This window comes from Marmota monax, unplaced genomic scaffold (genome assembly GCF_021218885.2).
Source record: "Marmota monax isolate L192 unplaced genomic scaffold, Marmota_monax_Labrador192_F-V1.1 WCK01_AAM20220418_F8-fsc00134, whole genome shotgun sequence".
Taxonomy (NCBI): Eukaryota; Metazoa; Chordata; class Mammalia; order Rodentia; family Sciuridae; genus Marmota; species Marmota monax.
The window spans coordinates 774,614-789,343 of NW_026692281.1; the positions used below are offsets into that span (position 1 = coordinate 774,614).

General features: G+C 43.2%; 1 protein-coding gene across 2 annotated transcripts in view; it reads left to right on the top strand.

The window, feature by feature from the left end:
* Positions 1–14,730, top strand: part of Ophn1 (oligophrenin 1) — a 374,656-nt gene that overhangs the window by 281,474 nt on the left and 78,452 nt on the right. For both annotated transcript variants that reach the window (XM_046440297.2, XM_046440286.2), the window contains exon 16: positions 12,103–12,187. In XM_046440297.2, coding sequence (XP_046296253.1) covers positions 12,103–12,187 — 85 coding nt within the window. The remainder of the gene's footprint in view (positions 1–12,102; positions 12,188–14,730) is intronic.

Below are 14,730 nucleotides of genomic sequence, written 5' to 3' on the forward strand. Positions count from 1 at the left end.
TGCTTCCTTTCTCTTGTAGCTTTTAAAATTCTCTCCTTATTCTGTATGTTGGGCATCTTCATTATAATGTGTCTAGGTGTGGGTCTCTTATGATTTTGCACATTCGGCGTCCTGTAGGCTTCTAGGATTTGGGGTTCTGTCTCATTCTTCAAGTCTGGGAAGTTTTCTTGAATTATTTCATTGAATAGATTGCTCAATCCTTTGGTTTGAAACTCTGTCCCTTCCTGTATCCCAATGACTCTTAAATTTGGTCTCTTGATGTTATCCCATATTTCTTGGATGTTCTGCTCATGGTTTCTTAACAGTCTTGCTGAGCTGTCTATGTTCTTTTCAAGTTGAAATACTTTATCTTCATTGTCTGATGTTCTGTCTTCTAAGTGTTCTACTCTGCTGGTAGTATTCTCAATTGAGTTTTTAAGTTGGCTTATTGCTTCCTGCATTTCTAGGATTTCTGTTTGTTTGTTTTTTTATAACCTCTATTTCCCTGTGTAGTTGATCTTTTGCTTCTTGGATTTGTTTATGTAATTCATTGTTGAAGTGATCTTTCATTGTCTGATTTTGCTGTCTGATGTCTTCCTTGAGACTCCAGATCATCTGAAGCATGTATATCCTGAATTCTTTATCTGACATTCCATCTGCTGCAGCTATTACCTCTTCTAATGTTGAGTTGACCTGCATTGCTTGTGGTCCTTTCTTTCCTGTCTCTTCATACTGTTTGCGTTCCTTTCTACTTAGTGAAACTGTTGTGTTATTGAATTTTCCCCCTATATATTTATATTGGTCTTGTATAGTTGCAAAGTCTCCCTCGCAGGCGCGGGCGGCGGCTCTGTCCCTCTGCGGGCCGCTAGGCTTGTTCTGTGGGTGGTCACAGTTCTGTCTACTTTGCAGGTGCAGGCAGCGGCACTGCCCCTCTGCAGGCCTCTGGGGCTGTACTGCCAGTGGGTCGCAGGTCCGCCTTCCTTGCAGGTGCGAGGGGGGGGGGCGGCTCTACCCTTCCTCAGGCCACTGGGCCTGTTCTGTCTCTCGGTTGCAGGTCTGGCCTGTTCTGATGGTGGTCACAGTTCCACCTACCTGGCAGGCGCGGGGGTGGGAGGCGGCTCTGCCCCCCAGCAGGCCCCTGGGCCTGCTCTGTGCGTGGTCACAGTTCCCTCTACCTTGCCGGTGCAGGGGGAGGGGGCGGCTCTGCCTCCCAGCAGGCCGCTGCTCCTCTTCTGCCAGTGGGTCGCAGGCCCGCCTACCTTGCAGGAGTGATTGGAAGCTCTGTCCTGCCGCGGGCCACTCGGCCTTTGCTGTCGGTGGTCACAGTTCCACCTACCTGGCAGGCGCGGGGGGTGGGGGGTGGCTCTGCCCCTCAGCAGGCCGCTGGGCCTGCTCTGTGCGTGGTCACAGTTCCCTCTACCTTGCCGGTGCAGGGGGAGGGGGCGGCTCTGCCTCTCAGCAGGCCGCTGCTCCTCTTCTGCCGGTGGGTCGCAGGCCCGCCTACCTTGCAGGAGTGATTGGAAGCTCTGTCCTGCCGCGGGCCACTCGGCCTTTGCTGTCGGTGGTCACAGTTCCACCTACCTGGCAGGCGCGGGGGGTGGGGGGTGGCTCTGCCCCTCAGCAGGCCGCTGGGCCTGCTCTGTGCGTGGTCACAGTTCCCTCTACCTTGCCGGTGCAGGGGGAGGGGGCGGCTCTGCCTCTCAGCAGGCCGCTGCTCCTCTTCTGCCGGTGGGTCGCAGGCCCGCCTACCTTGCAGGAGTGATTGGAAGCTCTGTCCCGCCGAGGGCCACTGGGCCTTTTCTGTCGGTGGTCACCTGGCAGGGGCGGGGGGTGGTGGGTGGCTCTGCCCCTCAGCAGGCCGCTGGGCCTGCTCTGTGCGTGGTCACAGTTCCTTCTACCTTGCAGGTGCAGGGGGAGGGGGCGGCTCTGCCTCTCAGCAGGTCGCTGCTCCTCTTCTGCAGGTGGGTCGCAGGCCCGCCTACCTTGCAGGAGTGATTGGAAGCTCTGTCCCGCCGCGGGCCACTGGGCCTTTTCTGTCCGTGGTCACAGTTCCCCTACCTGGCAGGCGCGAGGGGTGGGGGGCGGCTCTGCCCCTCAGCAGGCCGCTGGGCCTGCTCTGTGCGTGGTCACAGTTCCCTCTACCTTGCCGGTGCAGGGGGAGGGGGCGGCTCTGCCTCTCAGCAGGTCGCTGCTCCTCTTCTGCCGGTGGGTCGCAGGCCCGCCTACCTTGCAGGAGTGATTGGAAGCTCTGTCCTGCCGCGGGCCACTCGGCCTTTTCTGTCGGTGGTCACAGTTCCACCTACCTGGCAGGCGCGGGGGGTGGGGGGTGGCTCTGCCCCTCAGCAGGCCGCTGGGCCTGTTCTGTGCGTGGTCACAGTTCCCTCTACCTTGCCGGTGCAGGGGGAGGGGGCGGCTCTGCCTCTCAGCAGGCCGCTGCTCCTCTTCTGCAGGTGGGTCGCAGGCCTGCCTACCTTGCAGGAGTGATTGGAAGCTCTGTCCCACCGCGGGCCACTGGGCCTTTTCTGTCGTTGGTCACCTGGCAGGGGCGTGGGGTGGGGGGTGGCTCTGCCCCTCAGCAGGCCGCTGGGCCTGCTCTGTCCATGGTCACAGTTCCCCTACCTGGCAGGCGCGAGGGGTGGGGGGCGGCTCTGCCCCTCAGCAGGCCGCTGGGCCTGCTCTGTGCGTGGTCACAGTTCCCTCTACCTTGCCGGTGCAGGGGGAGGGGCGACTCTGCCTCTCAGCAGGTCGCTGCTCCTCCTCTGCCGGTGGGTCGCAAGCCCGCCTACCTTGCAGGAGTGATTGGAAGCTCTGTCCCGCCGCGGGCCACTGGGCCTTTTCTGTCCGTGGTCACAGTTCCCCTACCTGGCAGGCGCGGGGGGTGGGGGGCGGCTCTGCCCCTCAGCAGGCCGCTGGGCCTGCTCTGTTGCGTGGTCACAGTTCCCTCTACTTTGCCGGCGCAGGGGGAGGGGGCGGCTCTGCCTCTCAGCCGGTCGCTGCTCCTCTTCTGCCGGTGGGTCGCAGGCCCGCCCACCTTGCAGGAGTGATTGGAAGCTCTGTCCCACCGCGGGCCACTGGGCCTTTTCTGTCGGTGGTCACCTGGCAGGGGCGGGGGGTGGGGGGTGGCTCTGCCCCTCAGCAGGCCGCTGGGCCTGCTCTGTGCGTGGTCACAGTTCCCTCTACCTTGCCGGTGCAGGGGGAGGGGGCGGCTCTGCCTCTCAGCAGGTCGCTGCTCCTCCTCTGCTGGTGGGTCGCAGGTCCGCCTACCTTGCAGGAGTGATTGGAAGCTCTGTCCCGCCAAGGGCCGCTGGGCCTTTTCTGTCCGTGGTCACAGTTCCCCTACCTGGCAGGCGCGGGGGGTGGGGGGCGGCTCTGCTCCTCAGCAGGCCGCTGGGCCTGCTCTGTGCGTGGTCACAGTTCCCTCTCTGTAGTTTTCTTTCTTTGAAGTGTCTTTGTCTGGTTTAGGTATCAGGGTGATGTTGGCCTCGTAGAATGAATTTGGAAGTTCTCCCTCTTTTTCTATTTCCCAAAGTAGCTTGAAAAGTATTGGTATTAGTTCCTCTTTAAAGGTTTTGTAAAACTCTGCTGTATACCCATCCGGTCCTGGGCTTTTCTTAGTTGGTAGTCTTTTGATGGTTTCTTCTATTTCCTCAAATGATATTGGTCTGTTTAGGTTGTCTATATCCTCCTGACTCAATCTGGGCAGATCATATGACTTAAGAAATTTATCTATGCCTTCACTATCTTCTAATTTATTGGAGTATAAGGATTCAAAATAGTTTTTGATTATCTTCTGTATTTCTGAAGTGTCTGTTGTGATATTGCCTTTCTCATCCCGTATGCTAGTAATTTGAGTTCTCTCTCTTCTTCTCTTCGCTAGCATGGCTAAGGGTCTGTCGATTTTGTTTATTTTTTCAAAGAACCAACTTTTAGTTTTGTCAGTTTTTTCAATTGTTTCTTTTGTTTCGATTTCATTAATTTCAGCTCTGATTTTAATTATTTCTTGCCTTCTACTTCTTTTGCTGTTGTTTTGCTCTTCTTTTTCTAGGATTTTGAGATGAAGTATGAGACCATTTATTTGTTTGTTTTTTCTTTTTTTAAGGAATGAACTCCAAGCAATGAATTTTCCTCTTAGAACTGCTTTCAATGTGTCCCATAGATTCCAATATGTTGTCTCTGTGTTTTCATTTATCTCTAAGAATTTTTTTAATTTCCTCCTTGATGTCTTCTATAATCCATTGATCATTCAGTAACCTATTGTTCATTCTCCAAGTGATGTATGCTTTTTCCTTCCTTCTTTTATCGTTGATTTTCAGTTCCATTCCATTATGATCAGATAGGATGCATGGTATTATCTCTACTCCTTTATATTGTCTAAGAGTTGCCCTGTGACATAATATATGATCTATTTTTGAGAAGGATCCATGTGCTGCTGAGAAAAAAGTGTAACTGCTTGATGTTGGGTGGTATATTCTATATATGTCAATTAAGTCTAGGTTATTAATTGTGTTATTGAGTTCTATAGTTTCCTTATTCAACTTTTGTTTGGAAGATCTGTCCAGTGGCGAGAGAGGTGTGTTGAAGTCTCCCATGATTATTGTATGGTGGTCTGTTAGACTCTTGAACTTGAGAAGAGTTTGTTTGATGAACATAGCTGCACCATTGTTTGGGGCATATATATTTATGATTGTTATGTCTTGTTGGTGTATGGTTCCCTTAAGCAGTATGTAGTGTCCCTCTTTATCCCTTTTGATTAACTTTGGCTTGAAATCTATTTTATTTGATATGAGTATGGACACTCCTGCTTGTTTCGGAAGTCCATATGAGTGATATGATTTTTCCCAACCTTTCACCTTCAGCCTATGTATGTCTTTTCCTATCAAATGCATCTCCTGTAGGCAGCATATTGTTGGGTCTTGTTTTGTGATCCATTCTACTAGCCTGTGTCTCTTAATTGGTGAGTTTAAGCCATTAACATTTAGGGTTATTATTGAGATATGGGTTGTTCTTCCAGCCATATTTGTTTATTTCTGTTACTAAACATGGTTTGTTTTCCTCTTTGATTATTTTCGCCCCCTTTACTGTCCTACCTCCCACTGTTGGTTTTCATTGTTATTTTCCGTTTCCTCTTCCTGTAATGTTTTGCCGAGGATGTTTTGAAGAGATGGTTTTCTAGCTGCAAATTCTTTTAACTTTTGTTTATCGTGGAAGGTTTTAATTTCATCTTCCATCCTGAAACTTAATTTCGCTGGATACACAATTCTTGGTTGGAACCCATTTTCTTTCAGTGTTCGAAATATGTTATTCCAGGATCTTCTAGCTTTCAGAGTCTGTGTTGAAAGATCAGCTGTTATCCTGATTGGCTTACCCCTAAATGTAATCTGCTTCCTTTCTCTTGTAGCTTTTAAAATTCTCTCCTTATTCTGTATGTTGGGCATCTTCATTATAATGTGTCTAGGTGTGGATCTCTTATGATTTTGCACATTCGGCGTCCTGTAGGCTTCTAGGATTTGGGATTCTGTCTCATTCTTCAAGTCTGGGAAGTTTTCTCGTATTATTTCATTGAATAGATTGCTCATTCCTTTGGTTTGGAGTTCTGTACCTTCCTGTATCCCAATGACTCTTAAGTTTGATCTCTTAATGTTATCCCATATTTCTTGGATGTTCTGCTCATGGTTTCTTAACAGTCTTGCTGAGCTGTCTATGTTCTTTTCAAGTTGAAATACTTTGTCTTCATTGTCTGATGGTCTATCTTCTAAGTGTTCTACTCTGCTGGTAGTATTCTCCATTGAATTTTTAAGTTGGTTTATTGCTTCCTGCATTTCTAGGATTTCTGTTTGTTTGTTTTTTATAACCTCTATCTCCCTGTATAGTTGATCCTTTGTTTCCTGGATTTGTTTGTGTAATTCATTGTCAAAGTGATCTTTCATTGTCTGATTTTGCTGTCTAATGTCTTCCTTGATACTCCAGATCATCTGAAGCATGTATATCCTGAATTCTTTATCTGACATTCCATCTGCTGCAGCTGTTATCTCTTCTAAGGTTGAGTTGACCTGAATTGCTTGTGGTCCTTTCTTTCCTTGTCTTTTCATACTGCTTGCGTTTCTTTCTGCTTGGTGAAACTGTTGTGTTTTTGAAATGTTTTTTCCCCTATATATTTATATTGCTCTTGTATAGTTGAAAAGTCTCCCTTGCAGGGTCGGGCAGCGGTCTGCCTATCTTGCAGGCGTGGGCGGCGGCTCTGCTCTCTCCTTACTCCAATTGGGGTGTCGTGACTACCACGCTGGCAGGTCACTGGGCCTGTTCCGGGTGCGGGCGGTGGCTCTGTTCTGCCCCTACTCCAATTGGGGTGACGAGTGTACCACGCCCGCAGGCCACCGGGCCTGATCCGCCGGTCGGTTGCAGGTCTGCCTACCCTGCAGGTGCGGGCGGCGGCTCTGTTCTGCCCCTACTCCAAATAGGGTGACGTGTCTGTCGTACCGGCAGGCCACTGGGCCTGTCCCGCTGGTCGGTCGCAGGTCTGCCCACCTTTCGGGCATGGGTGGCGGCTCTGCTCTGCCCCTACTCCAATTGGGGTGACGTGTGTACCACGCTGGCAGGCTCCTGGGCCTAATCCGCTGGTCTGTCGCAGGTCTGCCTACCTTGCAGGCGCGGGCGGCGGCTCTGCCCTGCCCCTCCTACCACGCCTGCGGACCGCTGGGCCTGATCTGCAGGTTGGTCACAGGTCTGCTCACCCTGCGGGCACGGGTGGCGGTTCCGCTCCGCCCCCCACTCCAATTGGGGTCACGTGACCACCACACCAGCAGGCCTGATCCGTGCGCGGGCGAAGACTCTGCTCTGCCCCTACACCAGTTGGGGTGACGTATGTACCACGCTGGCAGGCCGCTGGGCCTGACCCGCCAGTCTGTCGCAGGTCTGCTTACCTTGCAGGCGCGGGCGGCGGCTCTGCCCTGCCCCTCCTACCACGCCCGTGTACCACTGGGTCACGGGTCTCCCACCTTGCGGGCCCGCGTGGCGGCTCCACTCCGCCCCCTCTCCAATTGGGGTCACGCGATCACCATGCCGGCGAGCCGTTGGGCCTGCTCCGGGCGCGGGTGGCGGCCCGGCTACTCCCCTCTGGCCCGACGACAAATCGAGAGAGACTCGGGTGTCTGTGCCTCACCCTCCCTACCAGGAGACCAACTGTTTCTGTTGCCGCTGGTATTGATGAAGTTCTCTCCTCCGCTGCTTTCTGATGACATCAGATCTCTGCCATGTTGGTATCCTGTTCTGTGGCTGAATGAGCTGCGGTCAGTCGAAAACAGGGATGGTGACGTCAGCTCTCCAAGATGGTGGCCACTGGCCTCCTCTGTGGTCTGACCGGTGTGGAGAACCAAAATGGACTGCTTCCTTCCCCTGTCTCGAACCCAGAATTCCTTCTCCAAATTTTTGAGTGTAACACCCCACACCCTTCTAGCCTTCAGATTTTTATTAAAAATTCCCCTTGTAGTTGTATGAAGACCTCGTCATATGTAACAATTCACTTTTCTCTTTCAGCTTTCAGTAGGATCTGTCTTTAACTTTTAACAATTTGATTTGTTGTGGGTCTGTTTGGATTTATCCTCCTAAGAAGTCTGTTGTACTTCCTGGATGTAGACTTTTTTTTTTTGCTTTATCTGATTTAATCAAGTTTGTCATGACATCATTTATTTAGGGCCTGTCCTGAATTTAGAAAATTCTCTTTTGAGAAATCTATATGGAATGTCAAGATCCATGGTATCATTTGCTCAACTTCCTGCTTACAACATTATATGCATTTTTCCCTCCAGAGAAAACCAGCAATTAACGTCTTGGTCCAGGATTACTCAAGTAAAACCAATTTAATACTTGGGTGTGATGACTCCTGCATATCCAGAATTTGTTCCTAACTAGATAGATCACAATAGACATTATGATCATTAAAGAGTGAGAAAAGGAATGCACATTTGCTAGATCTAGATTGCTAATCTTTTCTCGGAAAAGTTACTGTCTTTATTTTTTTCTTTTAAAAAATTGTTATTTTTAGTTATACATGACAATAGAATATATTTTAAACTATTATGCATACATGGAGTATAACTTCCCATTCTTTTGGTTGTACATGATATGAGTTGCACTGGTCTTGTATTCATATATATGAACATAGGAAACTTATGTCTGATTCATTCTACTCTCTTTCCTTTTCCCATCTCTGCCTTCCCTTTATCTAATCTAGTAAACTTCTGTACCTTCCCTTGTTGTGGGTTAGCATATCAGAAAGAATATTTGGCCTTTGTTTTGGGGGATTGGCTTATTTCACTTAGCATTATAGTCTCCAGGTCCATCCATTGACCAGCAAAATTCATAATTTTATTCTTCTTTGTGGCTGAGTAATATTCCATTGTGTATATAGACCACATTTTCTTTATCCATTCATGTGTTGATTGCCACCTAGGTTGGTTTTGTAGCTTAGCTATTGTGAATTGAGCTGCTATAAACATTGATGTCCTGCCTTTATTTTTTGAACATGTTTTTCTGTCCCTTTTTTCTCTCATCACATTGTTGTTTTATTGTTTTATTATCTAGTCTTACCACCTCTCTCAGTCTTAATATATAATATAATGTATGGATAATAACAATGCATGAATTATTCTTTTTTAAATTTTTTGGTAGTTGTAGATGGACAGAAAGCCTTTATTTTGTTTATTTTTATGTGGTGCTGAGGATCAAACCCAGTGCCTCACACAAGCACTCTGCCACTGAGCCAACCCCAGCCCTGAATTATTCTTCTTGATGGTCTCCTGTAAGCCCCTTAATCAATTAGATCATTTCTTTTATTTTCTTTTCAGATTAGATCATTTCCAATGACCTGTCTTCAAGTTTGACTTGATCTTGCCAGCTGTTGAACCACTCTATTGAGTTTTTGAGCTTAGTTATGTTCGTTAGCTTCATGATTTTCTTTTTGGTATATTTTATGTTTTCTTTGTCTTTGTTGAGAACTTCAGTTTGTTCATGCTTTGCTATATTTACTTTGCTGAGTATCTTTATGAATGTCCTTTTTAATTTTCTGTGAGGTAAATCAAGTATCTCCCTTTCATTAGGGTCAGTTTGTTGAGAATTATCTTGCATTTTTATTTGAAACATATTGCCTTATGCTTCATTTTTTTCCTTAACTTTGTTTCCTTAAGTCAGCCTTTGCATAGTAGATTAAAGAACCACCTCTCTCAGTTTTGTTAGTGTGCTCTTTTATAGAAGACATTCCTCCCTAATCAGCCTGACCAGAGATTTTAGATGCCTCAAAACTCTATGTGCTTGTCCAACCTGCTCTTATTGTTCTTAATGGCCACTAAGAAATTCGAGAGTGGTAAGTTGCTCTGTTGCCTTGAGAGATGTAGGATATAAGCCAGTCCCTTGGGGTGCAGCTAAAAACGTTAGGGTTTTAGGTATGTGTTACAGTTTCTTCTTTCCTTGCAGAGAAGCTAAGAGCTAGAGTTTATCTTCCATTCTTTCTTCTCTACACCAAGAAGAGGATCTGAGGCAGATATGTATAATAACGATGAGACTGCTCATTTTGAGCCTGCGGAGATAGCTGCTGAATATTTGCAAGTTTAAAAGTCACCTTATTGTTGGTCTTCTCTTTTTTAATTTGTTTTAATTAGTTATACATGATAGTAGAATGCATTTTGACACGTCCTACATAAATGGAGTATAACTTCTTATTCTTCTGGTTGTAATGATGTAGAATCACACTGGTTGTGTAATCATGTATGTAATAGGGTAATAATGTCTGATTCATTCTATTAACCTTCCTACTCCCTTCCCCCCCCCCATTTTCACTCCCCTCTGCCTAATGCAGAGTAACTTTATTTTTCCTTAGTGCCCCCAACTTATTGTAAATTAGCATCCACATATCAGAGAAAACGGTCGGCTTTTGGTTTTGGGGGGATTGGCTTATTTTGCTTAGCATGATATTCTCCAGCTCCATCCATTTACCTGCAAATGCCATAATTTCATTCATCTTTAAGGCTGAGTAATATTCCATTGTGTGTGTATGTGTGTGTGTGTGTCTCTCACATTTTCTTTATCCATTCACCTTTTAACATTTTAAATATTTCACTCCACTCTCCTCTTGCTTGCATGGCTTCTATAGAGAAAAGTAATGTTGTTTGCATCCTTGCTCTTCTATAAGAAAGGTGCTTTCTTTCCTTCTTCCTTCAACATTTTTCCTTTGTCTTTGAATTTTTTAAAAATTTGAAGGCTGGGGTTGTAGCTCAGTGGTAGAGTACATGGCTAGCATGCATGAGGCACTGCATTTGATCCTTAGCATCACATTAAAAAATAAAATTTAATTTAAAAAATAGAATAAAGGTATAAATATTTGAATATAATACACTTCAGTGTAGATTTTTTTTTTTAAGTATATGTCCTGCCTGGGGTTCACTGAATTTCCTGGATCAGTGGTTTGACATTTATTATTAGTTTTAGGAAATTCTTAGTCATTTTTGCTTCAACTATTTCTTCCCTTTTTACCTTGCATCCCATATGGTATTCTTATTGCATGTATATTTTACCTTTCATAACTGTCCTATAGCTTTGAAACATTCTGTTCTTTTTTTAATTCTTTTTTCTCATTGAATTTCAGATTTAGAAGTTCCTGTTGACATTTCTTCAAGCTCACTGATTCTTTCCTTAGTTGTGCCCAATCTGTTGATGGGTCCTTAAAGTCATTCTTCCCATTACAGTGTTTCTTTTTTCTAATGATTCTTTCTTCAACTTTCCATATTTCTCCTATATTATTCATTTCCTCTTTTAAATTGTTCACTTTATCCATGTCCTTAGCATGTTAATCATACTTGTTTTAAATTACTGGGATGATAATTCTGATAATATTGCTACAATATCTAAGTCTATTTCTGATTTTCACTGTGCCTCTCAAGAGTATATTTTCTCTCTTTTAGTATGCCTTTTCTTTTTTTTGCAGGCTAGATATTATTTAATAGGTAAAAGAAACTTAGATACATAGGACTTTAGTGTGATGTTTTATGTTTATATGGCTAAAGTTTAGCCAGTGTTAATCTTTGTTGTAGCTGTAGGTGATTGTGGCTAAGCTTCCCTCTGCTATTCTTGTTTTTGTCTCCCGTTATCTTTGATTTTCCATAGATACTTTGTAAATATTGTGTGAATGGTACAGCTTTTAGTCATATTTTCCTGTTATTATACAGGCACCCATGTGATGTGGTGGTAAGGTGTCACCGGAGGGAAAATATTCTATAAGCCTATGATTATATCTCTTTTAGTAAGGGGTGCCCTGGCCTTTAACCTTCCCAAGTGCTTCTCAGTAATGTTTTGTTTTTCCCCTTCAGGAGACATAGGAAAGCAGGCTGAGTCTTGAGTAGAATATTTCCCTTTAGCCAGGTCAGTTATTTTGTGGTCAAACTGCAGTAGATTAGGGGTCTATAATAGTTTCTCTTCAGGGAACTGTTATGAAGAACAGAAAGATTGGGCATAAAGATGACTACTTTTCTTCTGCATTTCCAGAAGCATAGAAGAATGAGAGAATTTTTCTCAGATCTTCACTCTAAGAACCTCATAGGGCCCCTGAAGATAAAAATTAAAACTGGGGTTCCTTCTAGGATCAGGAGTTTTTCTCTCAAACTCATACATATTGGACCTCCAGCAGTTAGTCAATTACAAATTAAGTTTTCCTATCCTGCTATTTATTTCTTAGGAGATTTTTGCTCCTGGGCTTCTGCTACAGTAAGTTTTGATTCTCAATTTCCTCCTCTATGTCTCTGTAGTTTATTTTTTTGGCGGGGGGTATAACAACAGTTTTCCCCATGATCCTTAGTTCTATTACTTCTATGATGAATCTATGAATAGTTGATTTTCAGTGTGTTTAGATTTTTTTCTTGTAGTGTGAATGGAAGAGATCACTTCTAAGCTTCTTACATGCTGGACCATAATGCAAGGGACTTGTTGAAATATCAAAGACTTTCTTTTTGTAACATTTTGATCTCTTGAGAACTCATTTGAGTAACTATTTTTTAATAAATTCACTTTATTTTGTTAGAAGAGTAAAGGGTAAACTCTAGTGAAGATTAACTTTTTTTGTTTACTTTTCTCAAATAGATCCCAAATGCCCAGGAGATGTTGATTTTCATAATAGTGACTGGGACATTAAGACAATCACCAGCTCCTTGAAATTCTACCTCAGGTATGCCTGTTTTGAATTGGGTTTTTGCTCTTCATAGATAATGAAATTCGGGTGGAGATTAGAGGTAACCCACAGTTTCAAAAAGTTAGATAGGATTACTAACCACACATGCACACAAAGAGTATGAGAATTTCTGTCAAATAAGAAAGTACATTAGAAGACCTTTTCTTTAAATCTGAGAAATTAAGCAAAGGAAACATGGAAATTATAATTGTTAATGAAAATGTTTTTGAAAAAAATACAGTATTTAACAATGTTCTTGGAATAATTGAAGGAGTTTTTCCATTGTTGCAGATAAAGTTAGTGTTATGATGGGTTCACTAGTAAAATCACACCTTGTGAAAATTCATGATCATTAACATATTTTAGTGAATAACAACCGTTTTGAAATATCAAATTGTATTGGGTAATGTGTGTGTGTGTGTGTATGTGTATGAGAGTACCATACCTTAATATATATGATGAAAATAAAAACCAAATCAAGAAAATGCAGTCACAATCATAAAATTATTAGAACTAAATAAAGTGGCAGCAGTAAGAAAAAAAAAAAAGATAACTTACCAGCAAAATTTGGAGTGCATAGTGACAATGAATATATTATTCAATATATTGGCATAAATTTATATAAAAGTGATTCTATATACATATATATGTATGTATACATATATATGTGTGTATACATATATATGATGTATGTATGTATACATATATATCAAACCTAAGAGCTCATGCATGCTAGGCAAGTACTCTACCACTGATCTACATCCCCAGCCCTTTTATGTTTAATTTTTTTAAACTGGATCTCACTAAGTTTCTGAGGATGGCCTCAAATTTGTGATCCTCCTGCTGCAGCCTCCTCAATAGCTGGGATTATAGGCATGCGCCACTGTACTCAGCCAAGATAGATACGTATTTAAAATCCATTCTATTTTTTTTTACCTTTTTATGTCCCATATTATGTGCCACCATACTTTATATGATAAAATGTCTTATGTTTCAACTACCATCCTCTTTTGGCATCACAGGACTAATTCCCAATAGATTATATTCTGTTAAATGACCTCCTGCTATAGCATCATCATCTTAGAAGTTAACATCATCATGAATGTTCTTTCCATAAGTATATTTCCTTAATCTGCCAAAGAAGAAATCAACTACTGTTGGAAGGTTTATTTTATGCTAGGCAATATGCTAGTTGGTTACATTGACAGTGTCATTGTTTTCTCTCCTAATAACTGAGTACCATCGGTGATGCAGTATCCATTTTACAGATGAGGAAATTGAGGTGCACTCTTACCACATTAAATAATATCCATTATCAAATCTATATTTTTTGAAACTTAGTGTCTCTTACTTGGGCTGCTGGTAGTGGGATGTCTTCTTACCCTGTCCTCAATTGCTGGGGACTGTGACCTTTATAGGATTGTTGGGTAATTTAGTAAAACAGAAAACAATATTCTATGAGTACTTTCAGAAGACTTGTGATGGTGAGAATAATTGATACTTTGTCTCTCTCTTCCTTAAAAAGAATCAGTATTTTCAAAAGTATTTATAGGTTAAGACTATTCCAACCCTATATCATTTACAACTCATCCCATAATTTATAATATAGCCCTTTTGAAAGATGAGATGCCTGAAATTGTGAGTGGGCAACACACCCAATAAGAGATATTCATTCTCCAGACTCTTATCTGTGAACTTTTAATATGCACCAGCTGATCAATACCTTTTAGATTTCTTAAAGATAAAAGTGTTCCTAGAGTAGGTTTCCATCTGTGTTCTGAATTTTTAAATAACTTCTTGTTGCTAACATTTCCAGGAAAGTATTAAAACAATCACTCCCTTCTCTCTTCTATGTCTGTCCTCTTTTATTTAACTGGCTCTATCATTCCAGAAGTGCTCATCTCTAAATTAGCTAACATTTTCTGAGTGCCTATTATATGACAAGTAGGATATTATACAGTAAACATACAGTTGAGAGGAGATATGGTCTCTGATCTTAAATAGTTTATATTGAGGAGCACAAACACAAGATAAATAATCATACAAATATAACAAACAATAATAAGTGTTCTGAAAAGAAGGTATAGTGTTCTTTGAAGACATTTAATAGCATTTTAATTAGCTTTTTTTGCCTTTGTGACAAAACACCTGGCAAGAATAATTTTAGATGAAAAATTTTACATGGTGCTCACAGTTTTAGAGGTCTCAGTTCTTAGACGGCTAACTCCATTCTTTGGGGCCATGGTGCAAGGGCATAGTGGAAAGCACTGCAGAACATGTTAATCAGAAAGCAGAGAGAGCTCTTCTCATCAAGGACAAAATATAAACCCCAATATCACACTCCAGTGATCTACTTCCTCCAGCCAGTTAATCCCCATCATTGGATCAATCCACTGATGAGGTTATGACCCTCATAATCTAATCATTCACCTCTGAACATTCTTGCATTGTCTCACACATGAAATTTTTGGGGGCATCACATAGCCACAACAAATAGGATTACTGGACTTTTTCTGATTGTTTAAACTCTGGTTTGAACT